This window comes from Lissotriton vulgaris, chromosome 12, assembly GCF_964263255.1.
Source record: "Lissotriton vulgaris chromosome 12, aLisVul1.2, whole genome shotgun sequence".
NCBI lineage: Eukaryota > Metazoa > Chordata > Amphibia > Caudata > Salamandridae > Lissotriton > Lissotriton vulgaris.
Window position 1 is genome coordinate 141,294,784 of NC_141700.1, and position 25,915 is coordinate 141,320,698.

The 25,915-nt window shown below is 42.9% G+C and overlaps 1 protein-coding gene across 2 annotated transcripts in view; it reads right to left on the bottom strand.

Annotated features, from left to right (window-relative positions):
• Positions 1–2,114: 2,114 nt before the first annotated feature.
• Positions 2,115–25,915, bottom strand: part of LOC147673690 (intelectin-1-like) — a 45,748-nt gene continuing 21,947 nt past the window's right edge. For both annotated transcript variants that reach the window (XM_086947608.1, XM_086947609.1), the window contains exons 4-8: positions 22,098–22,345; positions 20,880–21,038; positions 9,423–9,543; positions 5,117–5,220; positions 2,115–2,650 (exon numbers count right to left, since the gene is read on the bottom strand). In XM_086947608.1, the coding sequence (XP_086803734.1) occupies positions 2,498–2,650; positions 5,117–5,220; positions 9,423–9,543; positions 20,880–21,038; positions 22,098–22,345 (785 nt within the window). In that variant the 3' untranslated portion in view covers positions 2,115–2,497. The remainder of the gene's footprint in view (positions 2,651–5,116; positions 5,221–9,422; positions 9,544–20,879; positions 21,039–22,097; positions 22,346–25,915) is intronic.

The window sequence follows — 25,915 nt, forward strand, 5'->3', positions numbered from 1 at the left end:
GAAAACCCCAAAGGGTGTCAGACTCGGCCAGGTAGCTGTGAGGCCTCACTCGTACCAGCTCGCTTGAAATATGAACATTTTGGGGCACCAGTAAGATACTGTTACCTTAAATTCCTTGTTTTACATTTTTTACCTTCCCAACCCTCCACTTCCGTTCTCTCCCCCCTTCCTCTCCTCTTTCGTCTCATCTTTCCTTCCATCGACACTCCCCTTTTCATTCTTTCCCCTTCTTCCTTATCTATTCCATCTCCTTCTCTCTACTTCCCTCCATCCTTTAATCCGACTATTCCACCGTCCCTCCCTACCTCGATTCTTTTTATCTATCCATCATTTCCTTCCTCCCTACTTCTCCATCTCGCTTTGGTTCTCCCATCCTGTTACACTTGTATACATGACGCCCACCCTACCCTCGCACGCAGCTCTTCTTTCCCTTGCCATTAGGACCTCCGTTTCTTTTCAACCCCAGGTCTAGCGCACACAGGCCGGGCGTCAGAGCGGAATTTACCCCTCAGCACCGGATACATTAGGGGCAGGGTATGTAAATGATCGCAGACTTCCCCCGAGGGGGCAGAACAGCTCCCTGCCCAGCCTGTTTTTCCACACCTGTCTGTCTCTCTCTGCTGCCTGTCCTTGGAGCCCCCGGCCGAACGGAGAGCTGAGCCTTCCCCGACTTGCAGTGCTCATGGAAGGGAGCAGGTCCGACCAAGTACCGGCGGCCGTCCTCAGCTCAGATTTTGGAAACTCAAGATAAGAAAGAGCTCCTAGACGGCCATCTTCGCAGGGGTGGAAAAGAACATGAACATTTGTTTTTTTGTGGGATGGGCTTATTTTTCACACTCAGAAAATAAGAGCGGGGAGGAAGAAGGGTGGAGAGATAGGAACACGGGACGTATATTGGGATGAAAAGGAACATGACGAATGCCTTATAAAAGGGTAAAGAACGGGTAAAATAAAGAAGCAAGGCTGGCGCCAAAACGAGACAGCTTTGGTATTTGACAACCTTGCGTTCGGCAATGCAGATCTAAAAATATATCTGGGACTTTGCACTTGACTTTTTTTCACAGCGTGCCAGAAATGTTCAATATCAAAATCATTACATACAAACGAAAAACCCCCAGCAAATATGTACAACATCAAAAGTCTTTCTAGTTGCACAATCCCCTTAGGGCCTATGTAAATAAAAACACGGGAATATATGTGTTATTCCTGTGCCAGGTGTTCGAAGGTTGCCACCGTTGTGCCCCGGTGAGCGTTGTTTTGTCAGCTGAGCTGCGCACGCGCAATGGAGGATCCTTATGAGGACAGGTGGAAACAGATGTGTGGAAATATGCCTTTGTGTCAACAAATCTTGTTTTTATACCGAACCTCTGCAGTATGTATGCTCTTGGGTGGCTGTAATTATGGCTAATTTAAAGATGCTCAATTTACTAACCTAAGAAAATAGAAGCTGAACCGGTTTTGCTAAGATTCAGACGGCGACCACCATATTTTATTGAAAAATAATGGAAATCTGACAACATCCAATAGTGGATTTAAAGGGAGATTATATTGACCCCTGTACTACGACAGATATCAATTGTAGTCCTGACAAAGGTGGATAGAATTGTGAGAAACCACCGAAACGCGTCGACGCACTCTTCAGTATAATTCTTGACTCGGATATCCTTGTTGATACGCGGTATTGTTGTGTACATAACATTGGTGTCAGAAATAGAGCTTGAATATACACTTAGTATTGTACGAGTTTAATGTCTTACTGTTTTCTGTCTTCATGTATAAATTTTGCTGGTCAATATTGAATGTCAGGTTTTTTATTGTTCTTTTATTGTTTTCATTGTTTTAAAAAATCTGTGTTAAGTGGTCTTTTAACTGTCCACTCTTTTAATTACCGTATGATCAATAAATTCTGGTCCTTTTTCATATACGTGAATTTTGTAATTGTTTTCGTCCATAAAGTTTCATCATTCTTTTCAAGGGAATCTCTCCTTTTCGCACTCCTACTAATGCAAGGTTCGTACTTCTTTGATAAAGCATTTCAAATTTAAATAAAGACCTAAAAATGACATCCAAAAATGCAATCAATTTCAATGAAAACTAGCAGAGATTCAACATGATTGAGGCATTTGAATGTAATTGACAACATGATTAATAGAAACTGGATTTTTTCAGGTAATTTCTTTATTTTTCATGTGATAAAAACGTTTTATTTTATATGCATAGAAATAAAGCATTCAATTCTAGCAGTCCACATTTTGCTACCTTGATTTTTCTTTATTTTTCATGTGATAATATTTGACTTCTGCATATATATATAGAACCACAGTAAATAATTCCAGAAATCCACGTTGTTTTAAGGTGCAGTGAAGCCTTTGTCCAAAACAAAACTTCCTACCTAATTTTCAGGCTCCAATAACGATGTGGATGGAGTTAAATTGCAAATGAAGGAATTTCAATATTTCCCAATAAATGGGCAATGGTGTTTCCTGTTTTCCACTGATCAGCGGTACCACAGCAGCACCGCGGCCTCTGTGATCGCTTTGCTTGCACTCCAGCCTGCACCAGCGCCATAACCATCCCAATCGAAGCCCGCAAAGTCACCACACTGCCTGGGAGCAGCTTCGGGGAAGTGTCCTCCACCACCGATGCAATGCTGGAAGAAAGCAGGGGTAGATAAAACATAACAAATTATGCCCATCAAGTGAAGAAACCAAAACAATGGCCAATTACATATGAATAATTGGTGTTTTGTAAAATAAGTGCAGTTTCCAAGGTTTGTAAAACTACATTCCCAAAGTGACTGAATATGAGAAAACAATTATCTCTGAGCAGGGTATCCTGTGGTTTGGTATGTGCCCCTGTGCCAAAATACATCAACTCCTCCCTCAACTAAGGTATCTTCTGTAGACCCAATCACATGTTGTGTTCCTTTTTCCTTCCTTCTAACCTGATGGACATTCTGCTGCATGTCAGAAGCTATAGGGGGGCCTGGGACAACTAACTAACTCAAGTGGAGCTTCAACGTTTAAAACAAAATGATCTGTACTGAAAAATAAAAAATAAAAAATCAGCAGTCAGCGCGTGGCGTCATCTGGTGATATTAGTCATGTTAGCGGTCTCTTCATTAAGAAATAGGGAAGGCTTGTTTTGAAATCTTTTGATGAATGTTATAGAGACCTCCTTGCACCGTCTTCTGACAAGTCTGCAATGGGTTGCCAATGAGTTCTTTCATTTTTGTGCTATTTTTCATCATTTTGATATCTGGATATAGATAGGCAACCTAATAAAGGGTATGTGGCTACATAGTAAACAACTCCGATAAAAAAAAAGATACAATGAAAGAGGCACCTATTTAACGCTGTATGAATTATTTTAGCACCGCGTGAATGAAAATAATCATGCAGTACCATATTTTTTATGTCTTGCACGCTAACATCACCAGAAGCGCTCAAGCTAAATATGCAATTTTTTCATCAGACGAAACATTGCACTATAGCACATAGGTGAGTGAGACGTTGTAACGACTTGCGTTGTAAAAGTTGCGTCGTAATGGCATGCGTTGTAAAAGCATGCGTTGTAATGACATACATCAGTCACAATGTATCAACAACAGGATAGGCTACATTTTATAATGTTTTGTCTTATTTCAGTTGACTGAGGATGCCCTTGTTAATTCCTTTCATGAAATCTTTGAGTGCGACCTGCCCAGATGTATCTTGAGAAGCTCCCCACTGAGTATGTGATTGTTACTGTTTTATCTTTCTTATGAGCTGTTTGGCAGGGCGAGACCTGATTCTGGGTGTCTAGGTAGACGATACCTGATTAAGGGCTAGATATAGGTAAATCAGATTTACCGATTCATAACTACCGAATTTTACCGATTCGGTATTCATGAATCGGTAAATATAATTTTAAGTAATTTTTCGGTAACAAATACCGAATCAGTAGGGTTCAGTATTTACCGATTCGGTAATTACCGAATCTGTATTTGCCATTGATTCCTATGGGCCTTGAAGCCCATAGGAATCCCATAGGAATCTTGAAGCCCATAGGAATCAATGGCAAATACTGATTCGGTAATTACCAAATCGGTAAAAATACTGAATTGCCAAGGGGGACAGGGTGTCACTTTGGCACCCTGTTGCACCCCTGATTCTGGCTTGTGTGCCATGTGACACACATACATGCCCTTAGGGCATGTCTGTGTGCCACATGGCACAGGTGTACATGCACAGATGTGCATGTACACAGGAATTCGTTATTTACCATGCAATAGTATTACATGGTAAATAACGAATCCTTAGGGGCCTGTGGCACTGTTTACTGTGCCACCTACATATTGATTTACAGAATCGGTAAATTCAACGATTCGGTATTTTACCGATTCTGTAAATTTACCGAATCAGTAAATTTACTGATTATGTAAATCAAAGGCCCCCTACATTACAAAACCCAAATACAGGTCGGTAACGGCCGAAATCGGCCGTAACCGACCGGTATTTGGTCTCCTACATCTGGCCCCAACTGTTTTAAAGTTCACCATTTTTATGCGTACCCATACTGTTTGTTTTTATTATCTATGAATTTGATACTATTGTATTTGATCTGTATTCTTTAATGGTGATTTTATTTGGCGAATAAAGATGTATATTGATTGAGTCTGTCTGGCTTCCATTTTCATTACACCTGTTTACATTTCCCTGCAGACATGAATGGCCCCATACGATAAATGAGATATTGAGGACTATTAAACCTAAGAAAGCACTTTGATATGGATACCTTATTTCAGTATGACATGCATGTGGCATTAGTAAACATGCCTGGCACCACAATGTATTCTCTGAAGGAAGGGTTTCTTTTTTAAATACCATAACGAATGGAAAAAAAACAGATTCCATATTAAGATGATTCAGCAGCTAAACCCCTTTCATCCTGCGTGACACCACTTGGCCCTCTCCCCTTGCTGTACTAATTCACAAATCCACATTACACACCCCAGTTCCTTGATTTTTCATCTCCAGTATTTGAATAAGAATACCAAATGTGACATTGAGTCAAACCTAAGAGGAACCTCGGTCCATTTCGAATGAATATCAGGCTGATGACTGTCACAACTCACATGTTCACTATCACAACCGTTGACCTTCACTCCAGCACACACGGCAAGGGCAGCTCGCTCGTTGTTTATCACTCTAAACTGGACATACCCGGCAGTAAATTGACCTGATGGGAAAAAAAGACAAAAATATATTAATCTGTAAGTAGACAACGTTGATACATTTTTGGCTTTGACTCCAGATTCTAAAATGTTAATATAAACAGAAAGCAACTGATTGCCTGGTCTTTATTGTTTTTGTTTTAAATTTAAAAATGCAGAAATTAGACTTTCTGCCCAGACTGTCAATCATGACTACCAGGCCAATGGGTGTGCATACTGGCAACCTACATGTTAGAAAAGGGTGAGATGGACTGTTGATTTTGTGCTTCATAAGCCTAATTGCCAGTTTGGACACATGCCCTACATGACAGATTACATTTTTATTGATTAGTGCATATTTTATTAAGTTGTTCTATTAAGAAATATGGAAAAATGTTACAATCTTTTTTTACCACATTTTCTGACACGAACAAAATCACAAAAAGTTACCATTGTGTAAACTGATATATAGCCTTACGGCTAGAGCGGTGGACCTCGAAGCTGGGGAACCTGGTTCGAGTCTCAGCAGGGACGCTCAGCATCCTGTGATTCTGGGCAAATCACTTAATCTCCCCATGCCTAACAAAAATGAATGTGTCCATCTATAACAAAACTGGTGCTCATGTAAAGCGCTCTGTTGCCTGATATCTTCGGGTCGAGTTCGCACTATATGAAACCTTTTTTTTTAAAAGGTGTAGAAATCACCGGAATGTGGCTGCACCTTTGTAAACAGGAGTGTACACCAATTATTTACTACCTCACATCAGTTCATGATGGACTCTGCTATCCTGAACTTTCACACACAAATCATTGATTCTAGATATGTTTGTCATTTTTTTTTTGTTCAGCAGAAGCGAAACATAACTACAGCAATCGGAATGCATGACGCTATCACATGAAAACCCAAGACTGGGTGCAGTGTTTGCAATGACCTGGGCAAAGGAACCTGTCCCAAGATACATTTTATGCACCAGCACACTTTTCATCAATCAATCAATCCGAGTTTTGTATAGTGTACTAATCTCCCTGAGGGGTATCCAGGCGCTTGCGTTACGTGAGTCTATTCGATAAAGCCGGGTCTTGAGTCCAGTCCTTTACTCGGCGAGGGATATTGATTTTTGGAGGTGGATGGGGAGGTTGTTCCAGGCTTTGGCTGTGAGGTGGGAGGAGCAATCTCCAGTTTGGGTGCGATGAATGTGTGGGACGGTGGTGAGGGCCAATGAGGCGAACTGTAGGTGTCTGGTGGGCCGGTGGAAGGTCAGGCGGTTGTTCAGGTATTCAGGTCCAGTGTTATGGAGAGCTCTATAGGCTTTATTTTTAATACAGCTCTTGGCACACTTTTGTAATTTAATGGGATGTGTCTGCTCTCCATTGCTGCATGGGTAGTACTTTACATATCTCCTTTCTACCTCCTCAGTTGGAATAGAAAGGAGACTTGTGTTACCTTTAGATATCATTGTGTAGGCACTCAACACCTTTAAAGCATGAGGCAGTGCACATGTCTCCTTCCTATAACTTAAACCATTACAAAAAAAGACTCAGCACCATTAGGAGGTGGCCTTTAATCAATCTAGTCATTCCCCGTCCCATGGAATTACCAACCCCAGGTCATCTGTAATTCCCAGATTGTGGGAGGAGATTTCTTCACATGTACAGTAGGATCTCGTGGTCCCCAAAGAAATGGGAAATTACTAGTTACCAGGAGAAATGGGAATATAGCACCAGATTCCGGCATTTATTATCCATTCTCCCTGCTTTCACTGCTTGAACTGTCCTGGGCATTCATAATGAGTCCATTGGTGTATTTTGCTCCACAACAATTAGTTAATCACAATTATTTGTATCAGTACAGCAGTTGTCAGCAATGTTTTTCTTCAACCACATGTTTTCATTTCAATTGCCATTGTGACAGAGAAATAGGCACAGCAATACATGACTGCATGCAACCAACCTGTTGTATATGTTTTGTGGAGTTCCAACGCTTCCCATTGCTTGCCTCTGCTTCTCATTTGTCTATGCCAGTGTTACACTGTGGTTCTTTATCTGTTATTTGGGAGACAATTTTCTTCTTGGTTTCCTGCTCAGTTACTGTTTGCCTGTGTTCAGCTTTGAGATTTAACTATAGCATTTTCCTTCCCACCTCCTCCTAATGCCACAGTCGTGCTAGTGCTGCCTCCTGCGCCTTCCTCCCGCTCCGTTGGTTGTATTTGTTTCTTCTTTTTGCGATTTAATTAAGTTACGTTTTTTTTTCGGACAGGATATTTGTTTGGTTTTGGTCTTCCTTTTAAGGGGGATTGGGCTTGTTGAAGTCTTATGTTTTGTTTGCAGCCTACATATTTACTACGGGCACTTCTGTGGGTGCGTGTGTGGCTACACACATTTTATTAGCACGGCGCTTGCTTCACAGCCACTGTGCTTCATGTTGGAAGGGCTGGGCTGCGTACAAAGAATCATCATACATTGTTAACACTTTCTTTTATACATTATTGTACTCACTGCTTTTTTGTTGGCCACTTTCCAAATTTCTATAAAGGTCTCAGTGTGGGAGACGTGCATTAAGTGCTGTGAGGTCAGAAAACCGACCAACAATGCACAGATCTGCAAAATACTGTTGGAATGCGTGGGATCGCAGTGTAAAATGCAGTTTGCGACACCAGATTACACAGGAAGAACTAAAGACTGTATTCTGTGTTCTATTTTCTGTCATGGTTAATTACCTTTGCACATGTGTTCCACTGTACCTGTGCATGTTGCAGTAGCTTTTGACCCGCCTCTAGCATTTTACCGTGCGCTGGGAATGAAGTGTGTGTTATTATCCCCACGCTGTCTCTTAGTGTCACATTTTAAACTGTCCGTGCTCTCTTCGGGGCAGGCTTGGACCACACCTTCTAAAATCTGTGTACTATTATTCCTCATTCTGGTTATTATAGTGACACAAAACGGTGGTGACTCAATGACATTTCTGATAATGTTGTCCAATTGCTGCCCTGTGTTCTGTAGCCTTCCACATTAAAAACCTATTGTGAATCCTTCTTTTGTTTGCCATGCAGTGTTCTATTGAGAACACTTTAGAAATAGATATTTAGCCACGTCTAGGACCCAATTGGTAGGGGATCAGGCTAGGCTACAACATGGACAGGATGGATTAAATACATTCAGCACCACTTCATATAATAGAGAAAATTTCCACTACTGTCCATCAACAACTGAAGAAAAATCAGCACACAATAAATATGTATTTTTTTAGTTTGGTGCATATTTTTTTCTAGGTACCTCACAGATTCAGTGTGTATTTTAATTAACAACCTCAATGAATGTTTTGCCTTTGCTCATCATTGTGTATGCCTCTTTCGTAGTTTTCCTCTATCAATATCGTCATCGTGTGGCAGTTTATTGAAGAAGATTTGTTGGTTTATTATGTGCACAACCATGTGTTTTACATCACGTTTTCCCTCTGTAATCCCAGAAGATTTAACTTTCTATTCGAACATACGCCTAATGGTTTTTTTCTCGCTTCTGTACGTGTGCACATAAGCCTCACTCCCTTGTAGGAGTGAAGCTTTACACTGTGTGGCGACTGTCTTAGTGTCATGCGAAGCACTTTGCAGGTTTTTTTTCTGGAAAGGTCTTAAAGTCAGTGGCGGCTCGCATACTGCGGGGCGGTGAGGCGGGTGCGGGGCAGGAAGGGGGGTAGTAAACTCCGACATACGACGGAACGGAGGATTGGAATAATTACTTTCCTCCGTCTGTCATATGTCCAAGTTTACTGCCCCCCAACCTGACCCTCCCCCACCCCACCACCCCACAGCACGCCCTATGCGAGCCACCGCTGCTTAAAGAATGTTGCCATTATACATATTCCATAGCACAAGCAAATAGAAAACTGTACAGTTGCTGTGAAAGCTTATAATATGGTATAGCGTGCACTTTTTCCCCTAAATGATCACTCCACTGCAAACAAAAAACCATGAGTATTGTCATTTACGCCAATAGCTCTAACTTCACAAACGTGAGACCGATTGCATTGCCAATGCTTTTTAATTTTGTCTCTCGCTTTAGATTTCTAAGGACAGCCTTAGTTCAGGAAGTGAAACTTGAGAAAGAGGGCATTAAACTTCTGAGACTGTAACTTTGGCAACCCAGTTGCCTTTAATACAATAGCCACCCCAGTTTTATTGCATTACAGACCATGCCACTGAACATTAAAAGGAATAAAGATGTATCATACCTCGCCCATTTGGTGAGTAATAATCTGTGACCTTCTGGGCATTGCCTTTGTCGAAAACAACTGGAACAGCTGGGCCATTGCCAGATGGGCAGCTTGCAATTCCATATCTTACTGGGTATTTCTGGAAACCAAGACAGGAGTAAAATGAGAAAAATAAACATAACCATCACAGGACAGTTCTTTCTCTATAAACATTTGTAAATATTATTTTGCCCCTGAAATACTGCAACATTTGAGATGTGGGTTAATGAGTGAGAACCAGCGCTTGTAACCTGCACTTAAAAGGTTCAACATATAATGCTCCTATTTTCAAAGCCAATTACAAAAGTGTGGCGACTCTTAAATTTGAGCATTTTCAGAAATGCCTTCCTGCCATATATGAGTCAATGATTAATAATCAATGGGTTTGCAACTTGATAATTGTTTTAGACCATTTGGGACCTGATAGGGTAATGACTGGTTTTATAATACGGAAAAGCCTTGATTGTTTTACATTTTTAATTATGGATGAAATTAACTATTTTATTACTTTAATTGATAATGACTATCAAAAATAGGTTTTTAATCTTGTACTTTTATGATCATTTTGTATTTGATCGAATAAAGGTTTTGACTATGACTATGACTATAAGTCGCTCAATTGAATATGCAGGGCCTGATAGAGTGTTTGGCCGCTGGGATACTCTTTCACTGAGGAGACACCTGCTGAGGAGAACCGGAAGCAGAACTCCAAATGTAGCTTTTCTCAGCCCTCTGTGGTGTGAAGGGTAGCTGCTGACAACTTAAGACAATACAATAAGCACCCCCAATATAGAGTGAACCAACCTAAAACAGTTTGTCTACACATTGCAAACCTACGCTCCACATTTTGGGGATAATACATTCCCCACATTTAACCAGGACACCAGTTCATATTTTCCATTCAGTATGTCTTTCTTTATGTGGCCACTTCAGGCAGGGTTTAGGGTTACTTTATTAATCTTGTATTTCTTTTGAGCATTTTTGTAGTTTCAGTGATGTAATTTCTGGTGAATTTGTTAGTCAATGGTCCTGTGACACTACTTCTTTCCAAAATCATCAAAAATCTAATCTGTTCTCACTCTTAAGAGTTTTGCAAACTTAAGACCACTCGTGTTGGGGCACGGGGGCCAAACTAATTTTAAAGAGGTGTACTGGTATGTCACTTGCAGGATGCATCTCTATTGCCCTGAAGGATCTCAGAATGGAAATTGATTACTATGGAGATCTTGTGGTTCACCTGGCTTATGATGATTTGTATTTCTTCACTCCAGGTGTAGATTCCAGAGCTTCATTCGATTGGCCTATGGCAAGTCTTTCAGTCTCAATTGTAGAGGGGCAAGTTAGGAGAACGCGGGTGGGAGAATTCAAATGATCTTCATGGTCGAAGGTCTTTTGATGATGACATGGATTGTCCCACCCCTGGGCCATTAACCAATGACATCATCAAGCTCATTTTGATGCTTTCTTACACACGGTGGCAGCTTGGGAAGCATCCTGATAGCCAGACATCTTACTGAGCAAATCAGCATGCACCAGTGCCTTAGGTATGACATGACTGGCAGGTTTGCAAGGCCTGTTTCATAGGTCATGATTTTACTGCTGAGTGGAATCAGGTTTTAAGGATTTGTGCTCTTGTAGTAGATAGTGGAATTGTACTTGCGACAGTCTTCTTAACATGTATTGGCCAGAAAGCATTTTGCAAATCGAACTTTGGGTAGGCTTTCCAGTGTTTCTCTGGCCTAATTCTGAGCAATTGATGGTAGTTCTTTGTGAAGGAACTTTAGTGTGCAAACAACTGTCCTTGAATGTTCCCAGTCCAGTATGGATCAACTCAAATCCCTGACCAATAGGGACATGCTGCTTGGTTGGAACAAGGGTGAGAAGGGCTCCTGAAAAGTCATTCCAAAAGAATCACAGGCTTTGGAAATCAAGACGTGCACCATACAGCAGCACCAAACATTTGATCTTTGTGCAAAAGCCCCAAGGTATAATATGGTTGTCAAGTTCCAAATATTCCTACCACACTTATTTCATATATGCGGCATTGACTAATGTGCCATAATGGAAAGACATGTCATGTTGCGCTGCCAAAGAACCTCACTTTGGATCACAAAATGTTTCCCCTAGCCAAATAGATGTAGGTTATCTAATAGAGATCCCTGCATGTCTAAGTGATTAATTTCTGGAATTCTGCGCCTGCACACATGAGCACCAAGTGTCAGCTTTATCAATTCCAGAGAACAGTCTAGGTCTACCTCTTCCATTGTGCTTATGATTGTGAGAGGATCTACATTTTTTGTGTACATTTGGCCTGTCTTGACCTCTGCTATTGAGAAGATGTCTAGGGATAGAGAGAAGGCCAATCTGCGGGTGCCACCATTAACAAAGGGAGGTGGGGAGGGTGGGGGCATAGGAGGGGAGGAGAGTGCATGGGGGCCTGATAATAATAATCAATAAAAAAATGTACCTGATGCTGTCGGCCGCCTCCCGCGTCATGTCGCTCCTGCTGGCCTCTTCCTGGGAACCAGAATCCCCTGGGACAGATTCCTAGCTAATCCCAGTGCTGCAAAGCAGCACAGGGATTGGCCTGAGAGGGCAGGAAAGACATCCTGCTCAGGTCATGGAGTCCGTGGAGCTTCTCCAGCCCGGCGGCCGAATGCTGCCGGGCTGGAGAAACTCAAGTGCACATGTGTGTGTTGGTCGGCCTGAAACGGCAAGCCAAACATACATGAGCACTTAGGGAGTGCACAGGCACTTCTCCTCCACCCTCCCATGCCATGCCCCTCCATGCACAAGCTGGATAAGAGCCAGCAAACGAAAAATAAAATGATGCTAGAGCATCGTTTCATTTTTCGTTTGCTGGCTCTGCAGCAGGCAGTTGGGCGGCGCTCCTCCGCCATTGCGAAGGAGCCGCCACTGAGGCCAACATATTCTAATGCTTCATCATCTACTCACATTTCGCTCGTACCCTTAAAGAACTATGAAGTGGCAAAATCATTGGCAAACAGTGCTATACAAAAAGAAGAATAACTAAAATAAATCCTTTGTGCGTTGGTGAGCCTTAAACTCTATATCTACTCCTCATGATATGGGCCTTCTCAAAGGTTTGGTCCTGATGACTCTGGCCTCTCCATCTGTATACTGCCTTCCTGTGTGACTTTACATCCTCATTTGAATTGGTCTACCTTCTGCTTGGTGTTGGCATCTGAATCATTTTAATTCTGATTCTTAACCCGTTAACCACGGCATAAAATCCGCCGCGGTGCAGGCGTTTCCTTGCGTGGGCTGGGCCGCGTCGGCCAACGGACGAACGCAGCACTACGTAGGTAGTGCTCGCGATGGCCGTTGGCCAACGCATGCAACAAACAGGTTAAGCACACTCAGCTCACTGTTACTCATTATTGATTGGGGAATGTATCATTCTTCCAGCCCATCCTATTAAACATGAAGCTTCATTTATCTTCCTTTACTTCACCCACAAAAGTACCTTAACTCCTTTCTTTCTTGGAACACAGTAGTCTTGTCACTCATCTTTCACCTCCTCACAATCTGCATGGTCCAACCCACCATGTATCTATCTGAAGACGACTGTGACTAAATCCTGGATGATTGGAAGAGCCTTGGCATTGACCTCTCACACACTAACAGCCAGATTCATCAATGTCACGATTTGCGAGTCCTTAATAGCGATTATTAAGGAATCGCTATTAATGACTCTTACAAACGGGATTCATGTAGAAATCGCAATATTATTTGCGATTTCTACAGCTTCCTTATTTGCGATTAGCAAATTGCTAATCGCAAATAACGAATGACTCCCCATGCATTCCTATGGGCCTAGAGCCCCATAGGAATGAATGGGGAGTCATTCCTTATTTGCGATTAGCTATTTGCTAATCGCAAATAAGGATGCGATTTCAAGGGTGCCATGGGTGTCCAAAGGACACCCTGTAGCACCCCTGAAATGTAAATGTAGACTGATGTTGCGCACACACATGTCCAAAGGACATGTGTGTGTGTAACATACAACTTTGAAAAATACACTAAAGTGCCTTTTTCAAAGTTTTCGCTATTTACCACGAAGTCAGACTTCGCGGTAAATAACGGCCAAAAATAGCGATTTCACAATTCAAAAATGGTTCATGAATTGCATTTAAGGAATCTCAAATAGAGATTCCTTAAATGCAATTCCTCGCAATTTAGCAATTTCGCAATTTGCGATTTTTGCATTTGGGGATGATGAATCCCAAATGCAAAAATTGCGCTCGCAAAGGGCCAGATTCTCAGAATCTGGCCCTTTGCGAGCCGATTTTACAATGATGAATCTGGCTGTAAATTCTTAAAAGTTGAGATTGACCTTAACTATTTCACCTTTACTCTGTTTAATTGATCACATGCAACCACCAACTCCTGTTTTCACCTCCAGACAACCTGTCTTTCAATTACATTGCAAAGAGTTCAAATCACATTTTAGCTTGCATGTTCTGTCTCAGTCTGAAAATCTGTCTGAGCTCCCAGTGCCCTTCCATGCACAAAGCCTTTGTGTCTGAGGCTCCTATTTCTCTCCAGATTTCAAAACTTTACTCTCATAAAGTTCTTACACTAGGCCACCCTCCCTTGGATTTAAGGCATTATCACCTCCTGGCTTACATTCAGATTCATTCCCAAAAACCACCTCTTTGTCCAAGAGGATTCTGACTTAAACTCATCTCATCCTGTTTGACAGTGTGAGAACTTGTCACAGTACTGGCTCCCCAGGAGAAAGTAGAGCATAGTCCCCAGCAAAGCAGTCCATAAAACTGCACTCAAGGGCTCTTGAGCATCCTGAAAACCAATTTAACTCCAGATAATCTCATTCAAGTTATGGATCACACTGAAATTATGTATGTATATTTTCTTTGTAAATAAGCAATGGTGTGTTTTACCTTTAACCATGTATCACTGCACCCTGCAACTCCATTACAGTCGATCTGTTTCAGACTTTTATGCACAGCTTGTTGGGCCAGGGGGATTCCCTATCACACACTTCTTTTTGGCGCCAGAAGTCAGTCAGAGAAACGTTGCTGTCCGTTAATTCTCCCAAGTGCAAAAAGTCATTCCAATCGCAGAAGTGGCAGAATTTGGCAACCCTGCGTTATTCTGTAATGCGAATTCTGGCTAAATGCCACCAACCAGCACATAGCTGAGCTTTTTCTAACGTAAGGCTCCAGAAATGCCAGCCTTTGAGTGTAAGCAAGATTTGGCCTCCCCTAGAGTGGTTTCCGGTCACTTCAAGCAAGATTTTTTACTTGGGCGGTCGCATGGTTTGCAGTCAGAGCACTGCTTCTTGAGTAGATTTTCTACTCAAGTGGCAGCAAAAACGAGTAGAATGGCCGCAGACTCTTGTAAAGCGCTTAGTGCCGCTACCAGCACTGAATCGTAGTACAGCCAGTGTGATGTGCATATATCCGCCAGTCGACAGAAGTCCGCAGAATCTCGCAGAGTAATTATGTAACTCCGTCGAATTCCATGGAGTCCATCCCTATCCATAAGAGCACATTCAAAGGTGTTCCCATTTACTCTTGTCTCAATGTCTCAATCAATTTACCTGAATAACTACCTTTCTTTGGAGTGTTCGGTAAAGTAAAAGCAATAAAGTATGTAAATATTTGGTGGATTTGGGAGCTAACATCCCAGCCCACCTTCTTCCTGAAATCCGGCTATTTTTGTGATTTGTGTCTCTTTCAGGTTTCATTTCCTATTTGTTAAGAGACAGATGAAATGAAAGCCTTTGTATAACATTAACAGGACAACTAAACAATAAACTAAAGGGGGTGCGTGGCTAGCCACGGAGTAAGATGGGCGCAACTTAGTCAGCTCCGCCAAGCTGATCCAGAGTTTCTCCCCGTAAATCCGTAAATCATCCATCACGAGGCCGTGATCTAGGCACAGGAAGACTGGGGACCCTGCGGTGTTCAAAGAGTCTGGGGAAAAGATTCTGGTTAGCCAAAAAGATTGGACAGGGAAGAGGAGCTACGTGCAGGCCCAAAACCGCGGGCTAAACTGAGGAGGCGCTGCCGCAACACTGTGACTTGCACGTCTACACTGTGGCGAATACCATGGGGCTGGGCCCGAAGATCTGGACCAGGCGAGAGGGTGACGCTGCGTTCTCAGAACGTGGGGCAGGATTGGCACCAGAATGCTCGTATGCTGGAGAGTGGGCTCTGTGAGTGGACTGCAGCCGGGAGAAGTGGGCTGGGAGACCCAGGTGTGTCTGGCCCTCCGGGGATGTGCTTGCACTTAACTCTGTGCATTACCGACTGCCCATGGAGAGACTGATCGGGGGCCTCCAATCTCCCCCAGTCTTGCCGGATTAGACACTGGTCACAGACTGAGGCCTGCACAGAGGGAGCGGCACCTATCAGGCACCACTAAGCAGTAAATGTCTCGGAGGCCTTTGGTGGTGAGCGGACAGAGGGAATTGCCCCCTTAGGAGGCACGTTGAGTGCATGACGGACAGGGAGTGAGCTGGCACAGCCCTGAAGGGAGGCTGAGGTTGGTGGCCTGGGGACTGGCCCAACCCTGGCACTGAAGGACCTAGAGAGAACCGCCTAGTTCAGGCCTATTGGAGGCATAAAGCCCTGAATAAATGTATTGACCCACAGTAAGTGGGGAACAAAGAACTCAGCACTGAGAATGCTGAGAGACAAGGGCCAAAGCCTGATAGACACACCCGATGTGCCAATTGTGGAGGGGGCTTCCAGGGAGGCTACAGCAGGAATCTGGGCAGGTGGCAGAGAGTACTGCCGGAGGCCTGGTCCCCCCACCCGTGTGACTACAGACAGAAGGTGCTTGCACGGCAAGAGGCAGAACAATGACGGAAGGAAAAGGACTCCGCAGTGGCAAATAGACAAAATTGGATATATACACATTGTCCAAGGAGTTGATGGGTGGCTGGGCGGTGGAGGAGGAGGACAATGCCCTCTCTTCGTCAGCACCCGCAACAGCAACAGAGCCTACTCTATCCGATATCATGACTGCGCTGCAGGGAGTGCGGTCGGACCTGGCTCGTAAATTTGATAAGTGTCACCTCTGAAGTAAAGCTCATCAGTGCAGACCTGAGAAACATGAGTTCAAGAGTGACAGAGATAGAGGAAGTCAGAATTGCATTAGTGACTGACACGAAAATACTTCAAGGGAAAGTACAGGATCTCATCGCCACAACCAAAGCCCTGGAAGTGAGGCTGGAGGATCAGGAGGGCCACTCCCACGGCAATAATGTTCATAATATTGGTGTCCCAGAGAGGGCGGAGGGACCGGTGGTGGTTCTTTTTGTAGTGCATCTCATATTAAAGACACTGAAACCCAAGGGTTGTCCAAATACTTCTCCATGGGGAGATCCCACAAAGTCCAAGGTGCATCGCCAAGACTGGGGGAAACGTCGTGCCCCATCATTGTCTGGATTCTCAACTACCGCGACAGAGAAGCAATCCTGCAGACGACCCGCGAGATACCACCAATCAAAATAGATAATGCAACTATCACTCCATTCCAGGATTTTACAATAAAAGTGCAGCAGGCGCAACAAACATTTCTCAACGTTAGGAAAGCATTGAGAGCCAGTACTCCATGCTGTTTCCTTCAACCCTTTGAGTATCAGCAGAGGGTAAAGTGTGGAGATTCCCCACCTCAGAGGAGGCCTGGTAGTGGCTTGATGGATGGCGAACTAGGGACGACAACGAAGTATGATCCGAGGCGATAAAGGAATGGCGGGGTGGGGAACACAGGCTGAACCTGGAAGGTGGTGAACACTGCCCGGAGACTCTCAGGCAAGGCTAGAAAAACAATGATTATGGGAAGACTGAGACCAGCATTTGGGAGACACAGAGCAACTCCCGGGATCCCGTGATACTGATGAGCACCGCCAACTCAGGAATCCGGCACAGAAGATGGACTCCAGAGACACTAATAAGCATAACATTTGTATTTGTCAGCAATGCACCTATTGTAGACCTAAAATACAGACATGTGACTATTTTCCAGGGTGTTACAGACTGAGCCTCACAGCAATATCATGGGGGACGGGGGGCTCAAGGGCAGGTAAATTTATGGCTTAAGCCCATCCGATGCTTGTTAGTTCAGTTTAGGGTCGACAGGCAAGTTGGGCGGCTTGGAAGCACCAGATTCATCATGCAGGGTAGCAGGGAGGGGGAAGTTACAAATTAGAGGGTTAGAAATTGTTAAGTTTAATTTCACACATAGCAGATGTACCACATTAAGACAAGTTGGGAAATAAGTGGGGGGAAGGGGAAAGAATGCCACTCCTCGCAACACTAACTGGGCAGCACCAGTAGAGTATAAAGGAATCCCACTACAGGAAACCAATATATACTTGGACCATCGATATGGCCTCGCTGGGGCCACCCATTAGATCCCGCAGAATGTGGAATACCCTTGCGATCATGACATGGAATGTTAATTGCTTGGGAAATACAGTTAAACGCACAATGGTAATGCAATATATATGAAGGCAATCCCCAGACGTAGTCCTACTCCAAGAAACACACCTGCTGGGAAATACATGTAAAGCGCTAGACAGATTTGGGTACAAGTTAGCAGCGCATGCTGGATTTACCACTGGCTCTCCGGGAGTGGGTATACTTATTAGAACCACGCTACCATTCACACCCCAGAAAACTTGGCAGGACAGTCTGGGAAGATATATGGCCATTACGGGGACTTGGGAGGGCCAGGCTGTCAATCTGTGCTAGTATATGTGCCACCCAAGCTGCACTCAAATACATTACCCGACTTAAGCGCACCACTCCTGGAACTCCCCTATGGAGTGTTGGTACTGGGTAGCGATTTCAACGCAGTTATAGATACCTCTAGAGATAGGCTGTCAAATACAGGGAAAGGACTCAGGGAATGATGGTCTTAAATCATTCTTAACATCCCTAGGGCTGGTAGACTTGTGGAGAGAACATAACCCCCTAGCCCAACAATACACTATTTTCTCTGCCTCACCTGGAGGGTATTTACGGCTGGATTATATTCTAACACACTCTGGTACGGCCAACAAATTTAGGGAGCCAATACACAGGGCGAGAGGTATATCGGACCACTCACCAGTTGAAGTGCGAATGATAGGATCACTTAAAACTAATGTCCTACTGCCACGTATAGACCCGTGGTTGCTTAGGGACAAAAAGATCATGGATTTACCCTAGAGAATGGCAGAACATAACTTCTGTGAAAACCAGGGGACCATAGAATCACCCAGTGTACTATGGGAAGCGTATAAAACTGTTATAAGGGGAAACGTGCAGGCACTTGTAGGGGGACGGAGGAAAGAGCGGCAACTTCAATATGAAGCGCTCGGAAGAGAGCTTGCCAACCTAGAAGCAGCGATTGGGACACTGGGGGAGGTGCATCCACACACCAGTGACTTACTCCGACTAAAGCAACTGGAGCTGCGCAATATAGCAGAAGGAAAGGCTAGGGATTATGCCATAGCAAGGAGACTATGTGAAATAGGGGATAAGGCCACCAAGCTTATGGAATGGCTGGAAAAAAGGGACAAAGAAAGAAATTGGGTGCTAAAGATAAATGACCCTAATAGAGTAGCCAAACAGGTGCTAACATAGCTGCAGCTTTTGCACGGTATTATGAGCATCATACGAGCCCTCCTCGGTAAGAACTAAGCTGGATTGCACCAAATTCCTCAGAGACTCCAATCTCCCAGTGCTGTCTCAGGAAGATAGAAACAACCTAGATGACGAGTTCACTGCAGAAGAAATAAGCTGTGCAATTAGAGCCCCGTAGTTGGGCAAGGCGGCTGGCCCCAATGGCACACTGGCCGAACTCTATTGAGGGATCACGACCCTGGTGGGCCCCTATAGTGTAGATATGTTTGGGGATTCACTGGATCAGGGGGAACTTTCAGAAGACCAAAGACTGGCCACGATACTGGTGATCCTGAAACAAGTCAAACCGCTCGAGGATTGTTCCTCCTATAGGCCAATCTCTTTGCTAAATGTGGGGGCAAAGGGTCCTGGCAGAGGTCCTGGCAACCTGATTCACCAGAGTATTAACTAACTTGGTCAACCCCGACCAATCTGGCTTTATGCCACACCGATGGACGCGACTGAACTTGCAGCGACTCTACGGAGTCTTGCAGGCATCCAGGGGTGAACTAAACCTCAATGCCCTTTTGCTATCTCTGGACACCCGTATGGGCGTTCGATAGCATAGGGTGGAACTACATTTTTGCGATGTTTGAGTGGTTTGGCTTTGGTCCCAGATTTTGCGCCTGGGTCAAATTACTATACACAAGACCATTGGCCAGAGTGAAGGTGAAGGAAGTGGTTTCTTGGCAGATTGCGCTGAAAAAGAGTACGAAACAGGGATGTCCACTCTCGCAAATGCCCTTTGCGTTGGCTCTGGAACCCCTTGCAGAATGGATAAGAAGGGACCCAATGGTGAGAGGAATACCGATGAAAGAGAGTGGGAGGAAAACATCTCAATGTATGCAGACAATATATTATTATACGCCACCGAACCTAGATCAACTATTCACCGTACCTTTTATATATTTTGGTTGCTTGAGAGCTACTCGGGCTACCAGATTATTTAGGATAAATCCCTAGCTTTCACGTTGACAAGGGAAATACCGACAATGCCCCCCAGTGGAAGTGTAATAGAGGTGAGGGATACTTTTAAATACTTGGGCATTGTGATCTCCTGCACACAAGCAGAGTTTCTAGAGGACAACCTCTTCCCCCAACTGCATAGATTGTGGAAGGATGCATAGATTGTGGAGGGATGTGGCACACTGGAGAATGCTGCCGCTCTTACTTATGGGCAGAGCAGCCCTCTTTAAAATGATGGCGCTGCCCCGCCTTCTCTATATCCTCCAAAATACCACGTACATAATCCATGCAGAATTTTTTTGTAAAATAGACACACAAGTGAGACTACTGCTATGAAACGAGGGGAAGTTCTAGAATCGTGCTGCATAAGCTACAGAGAGGGGTCTGTGAAGGGGAGCTGGCAGTCTCGGATACCCGTAAATACTACTGGGCTGCACAACTAGTAACCCTTAATGATTGTGTTTTTGCGGGCAGGGAGGGGCCAGAATACAGAATGGGTCACTACTCAAAGGGTCAGAAAGGATATCTCAATGCACTATATAGTAAGAGCCACGCGAGTAAGCTACCGAACAATGAGAACTCAAGGGATGAAGGGAAGATAATGCGTTTTGAATTTATACATTTTATAACTGCCACAGTTGATTAATAATGTATGTAACACATCTGCAAATTCAATCCAAATATATATATATTTATTTTTTAAACAATAAACTAAAGTGCATTTCTGTATCTTGGTAGAACCTACAACTTTATTGTAGATGAAGGCACCAGAAAATCCACACAGAACATTCTCCTCTGACTTTACCTCATAAAGATGGAACAGATTCCCTCCTTCAGCTGGAAGAAAGCCAGTCTCTGTGTGGTATCTCAGTATAGCGTCGTTTCTCCAGTCTTTCATCGGTGTAACATTTGGTACGTGCCACACAGCCAGGTCCTTTGCTTTGATATCATAGTAGCCAGGATTCTGTCAACAAAAATACACTCGCACATTTATCAAATTACATACAATAAAGTTTCACTTGTGACCAAACTGCTCCTAATCAATCGCTTATACCAGTAAGACATTTTGGGGAAACAATAGAAATTTTGTAGAACAATATATAACAGTATTGATGTTCAATTGTTGCCCTTCATGACTTGCTTAGATAGAAACTAGACTCATCATATGCCCTTCTTTTAAACCCCAATTATCTTGGTAAATTTCTAAAGAAGCAACTTCACTACTTCATTTCTTTCTTTTTTTGCATGTTTGTTTTCGAGTCCATAAGAAATCAAAAGATCAACAAAAATATGAAATTGGCAGTCTTCCATTTATTGTATTTTGCTTAAACTATAACTTCCTGATTTGGAATCTTGGAAGAATTCTTATGTTGGTGGATATACTGAACTTATTCCCTTCAAGGCCTCCCTGAGATCCTCTATATGTTCCCTGTGGCTAAATATGGGTCTCACAAATCCTTTTGTCTGCCTTCCATTTTGCTCTGAGAACTGAGTATTAGGAATTGAAAGGATTCTAATTGTGGGCATTATTTACTTCTGAAACTATAGACATGAAAATGTTTGCACTTCCAAAAGTTGAATAGCTTCCAATATTTTAATTGTTGGATCTCATGGGTTACTCTCTAAAAAACTGAATTAATTTCCAACATTTCACTATTGGAATTTTATAACTGCCTCTCCTAAAAAGTTGAATGTAGGAATAAGTACAATTTTTCAACAACAGAATACATTCAATATTCTTGTGTTCCAGGGAGATGTGTTTCCATGCAGCTCTTGGCATTCATTGTTACTGAACCCATTCTACGAATTGATTGCTCTGAGAAAGCTTGGCCAGAAATGTTAGGTTAGACTGAATAAAAGGTCTGCCTTCATAGCACTTTAGTATGTCATGCAGAAGTGAAGGCATGTATCGTACACCAGAGCTGACCATAATGAAAAAGCACCACTGCATTTTAAGAAACACACGTCACTGACAACATCAGTGTCCAATGCACACTGTATGAAATTCAAGAACATGTTGTACCTTATAGTCATCACTTGTAGCTCCACTTGCACTCCCAAATGTGTTGTAGTTTGACCAGTTATCATCTCCGTCGGGCAGATTTGGGTTGCTTCCTTGCTGGCTGGACCAGCGGTCTCCTGTAGTGCACTTCCCATACATATTATTTTCATGGACACTTGCTACCAAGGTCCAGCCACCTCCGTTGGTGGTCATGTCACAGTAGGTCTGATATGGAACACCATCCTCAGTTTCAAGAGTGTAAAGTCCATCTGTAGGGAACACAGGAAATAATGTGAAATGGTCTTAACACTTTTCTTCTCATATTACAGTCATATGGAACACACAAATGTATTGATACAAGTGTTAAGTATATTGACACTTTGATAAGAATATTGATTTAATTAGACACCGAATTAACTACTGAAGAGACAAGTTCACAAGAGCTGTTAATCTTCTCAGGTTTCGTTTATCAGTGCGGTAGGAATTGGAATGTGGCCGGTAACATGAGGTACTGGTCGTAGTGGAACTACAGGATTTGCAGGAACAACACAGATTGTGGTTGCTGAAAGCAGACAATATTCCAGGTGAAATAGCAGGCATGCTATGAGGAATACGTATTGAACTCATGATTTAGAGTTTGGCGGGTGGGTTACTCCATCACAATAAAATTACATGGAAATCCCATCCACCTTAATTCAAGAGCATTATATCCTATGGCACTTATAATAGGGTGGACAAGATATCCATCACGTTTGTGACAGAGTAACCCATCTGCCAAACTCTAAATCAGGTTCTAAGCTGGTATCCTTTGCTTGATTCGGATGATCAGAATTTATGATTCAAGTCAATTCCTCATTTCTAAGAGGTTCTTCAGGGTCCCACTTACAATACTCATTAACTGTGAGTGCCTCCACCTAATAACCGGTACCACAGGTATCGATAACTCCATAGATCGAGCTAAAGGTTACAAGGGCACTCCAAAGCAGGTAGCGGGAGACATGTTACTACTCCAATCAATAGGTCTTTCACATACTATCTTCCAAGAATATATTGGATCTTAGAACATGTCCTCTGAAGGTTATGTTATGTTAAGTTGATATGTATAGTGCACTAATCACCTGTGAGAGTGTCTGGACGCTTGGGCAGGTGTGTAGGTGTGTGGTCCCTTCTGTGTTTAGTCGAAAAGCCAGGTCTTCAGTTCTTGCAGACCTCAAGAAGTGAGGAGGGGGCTCTGATGTGTAGAGGGAGGTTGTTCCATGTTTTGGGTGTGATGTAGAAGAAAAAGTGATCACCTGCTATTTGTTTGCGGATGTGGGGGGTGTGTGCGAGTGAGAGTGGGAGTAGGTGTTTGGCGGGCTGGTGAAAGTCTATCAGCAGAGATGATGAAAAAAGCAGTGATTTAGGAAAGAAAAATATATTGCTTAATTTCTCATAGTTGGCTTACAAAAAATGCAGTTAAAGAAGAAACTTTTATAAAAAGATGTGTGATAATTCTGAGCCAGAGTCTAAATTTGACAAGCACTGGCAAAGCCAGTTGGTCTGGCTTTAATATGTTACTGTATGAAAAGAAAGGTAAAACTAATTCTGTTGGCATATATTAACAAATTAAACCCAGACCTGTGTTCTTTGCCAATGCTTGCTGGAAACAAAATGTAAAAACCTGAACTGTACCAGACAAGACAAAATATTATATAAATACTATATAATGTGGCATCTGTTGTAATTGAGGTAAATGGTGTGGGAGGATATGGTGGCATATTTTATGCTTGCTGTAAATTGTGTAAGAGTATAATGTGGCATTGGCTTTACTCGGTATAAATACCTGGAGAGTGGGGCATAATGTTGCTCCAGGACAGTGGGAGCAGCGTGAAAAGAGAGCCTTCAATTCGACCGAATGGGTAACCAGTTGTTTTTGTAAAGAGCTGAAATGCAACTAACTGTACTGCTGCATTTACTTCCAACATAAACGGAGAAGCAAAACAAAGGAACTGTCACTGTAAGTGCTCGTTGTCAACAGGCCAACATGTGTTCGACAACTTTACATGTCTCTTTCTTGAGGCATCCGTCGCTCAATATGTCCTAATCAAGGTTCATTTCTAATGAAAGCCAATTTCAATCACAAGTGGAAAGTGGCTGAGAGGAAACTGTCCCTCTGCCCCGCCAGATATCAGTGTTTCCGTTGCTGTGAGATATGTTGTGCTCACAAAGTATCGCACGGGCAAAACCAATTATCAAAAAGCAGGATGCAAAGTGAAAACCAAATCTGTGAAGTATGCACATTTTACGAGATTACATCTGCGTGAAAAACATTTTTGCCGGGCTTAGACCCAATCTGAAAGTAATAGACTGACAGTTTGTTTAATCGTTAATTATAGCCTTTTCATTTGTTTTTCATTGAATTCGTTTATTAGCTTTTAGTAAACCCAATCAATCAATCAATCAATAAGATAGCTTTATTCGAATATTAAATATGATCTTAAAAGCAAATACCTAAAATCATACTTGATTTTAAAACCATTAACATAGTGCGTTAACTTTTAGTAAACATAAACGCAATGTGACACAGCATGCTCTAAATGACATGACATCACAATGATTTACTCTACAATCAGACCTGATTAGCCACTAACATATAATAAGATTACAAAGTGCATTTATCATGTCCACTGACGCCCTCGTCCCATTTTTTTTATAATTAGACTACTGCAGTTTCCTCTTATAAATCTCTCTCTATATCTCTAAAATCTACCCACTCCCGCACAATTATTTAAATGTTTACATAGGCCCTACTTTCTATATTGGTACTTTTATAATCAAGCTGTGAACCATATCCCCGTTCTTTAGATCTGGCAGGTTTTTATTTCTCCATGCGTTGGGTATGTTGCACTTTGCGACCAGCAGGCCCAGATGTGGCACCGCCAATTTGTATCTGTTTGTATCTTGGTCAGAGGGTATGTGACGCAAGGCGCGTTTGGGGGTCTTTTTCCTACTGCCATCTGTCACTGCTTCCAGTATTTGCATCCACCCCTAACAGAACAGTCTGATCTATGGGCATTCCCATGTTGTATGAATCAAGTCCCCGGGTCATCGTAGGTGTCTCAGGCAGCTGGAAGCATCTGCCCAGTCGGCTCACCAGAGTTTATAGCATGTGGTATATGCACAGTGATGATATTTAAAGGGGATGCCCCTCTACTGAGTGACTATTCCCACACCTTCTCCTGTAGATCAACCAGTGTCCCTCTCCTGAGCTTCAATTGTGTGAAGTGCCACAGAATGATAAAGTGTGGAGACTTGTTTGCACCTCATGTCCCTCATCAAGTGTTTGGCCTCTAATACAGTGGTTCCGAATAAAAGTGATTTGTTGACCACTGTCCATCAACGATGATTATCCAGGGACCGTGCTTAATTTGTACAAAAAGAAGTTCCGGGCCCTCATTAGGAGGCCACCGCAGTTTGCACCACACATTGCCACTGCACGTACACAACTACTAACCACCACACTAAAGTGTGACAATTCAGACTTCTCAAGGCCACCAAAGCTTTAGAAATGGCTTGGATGGCAGGTATTGGTTGTTTTTAATGTCTAAACAACAGTTTCTCTGCTCATCTTTAAGTTACACAAACAGTACCACCATGTGGAAGCTGTCATAAGTGCAGGTTCTGGCAATTAAGTGCCGGTGCTGAGCACCGGAAATAACCGACTGAAATTAAGCACTGCCAGGGAGTCGGCGACTGTTTAGAAATTGAAATAATATTAGCAGATTCATAAAGTGTATATAAATTAGAAAGCAAAAGGTAAAATGGCACAGTTAAAACATTATATAACTATGAAGGGATTT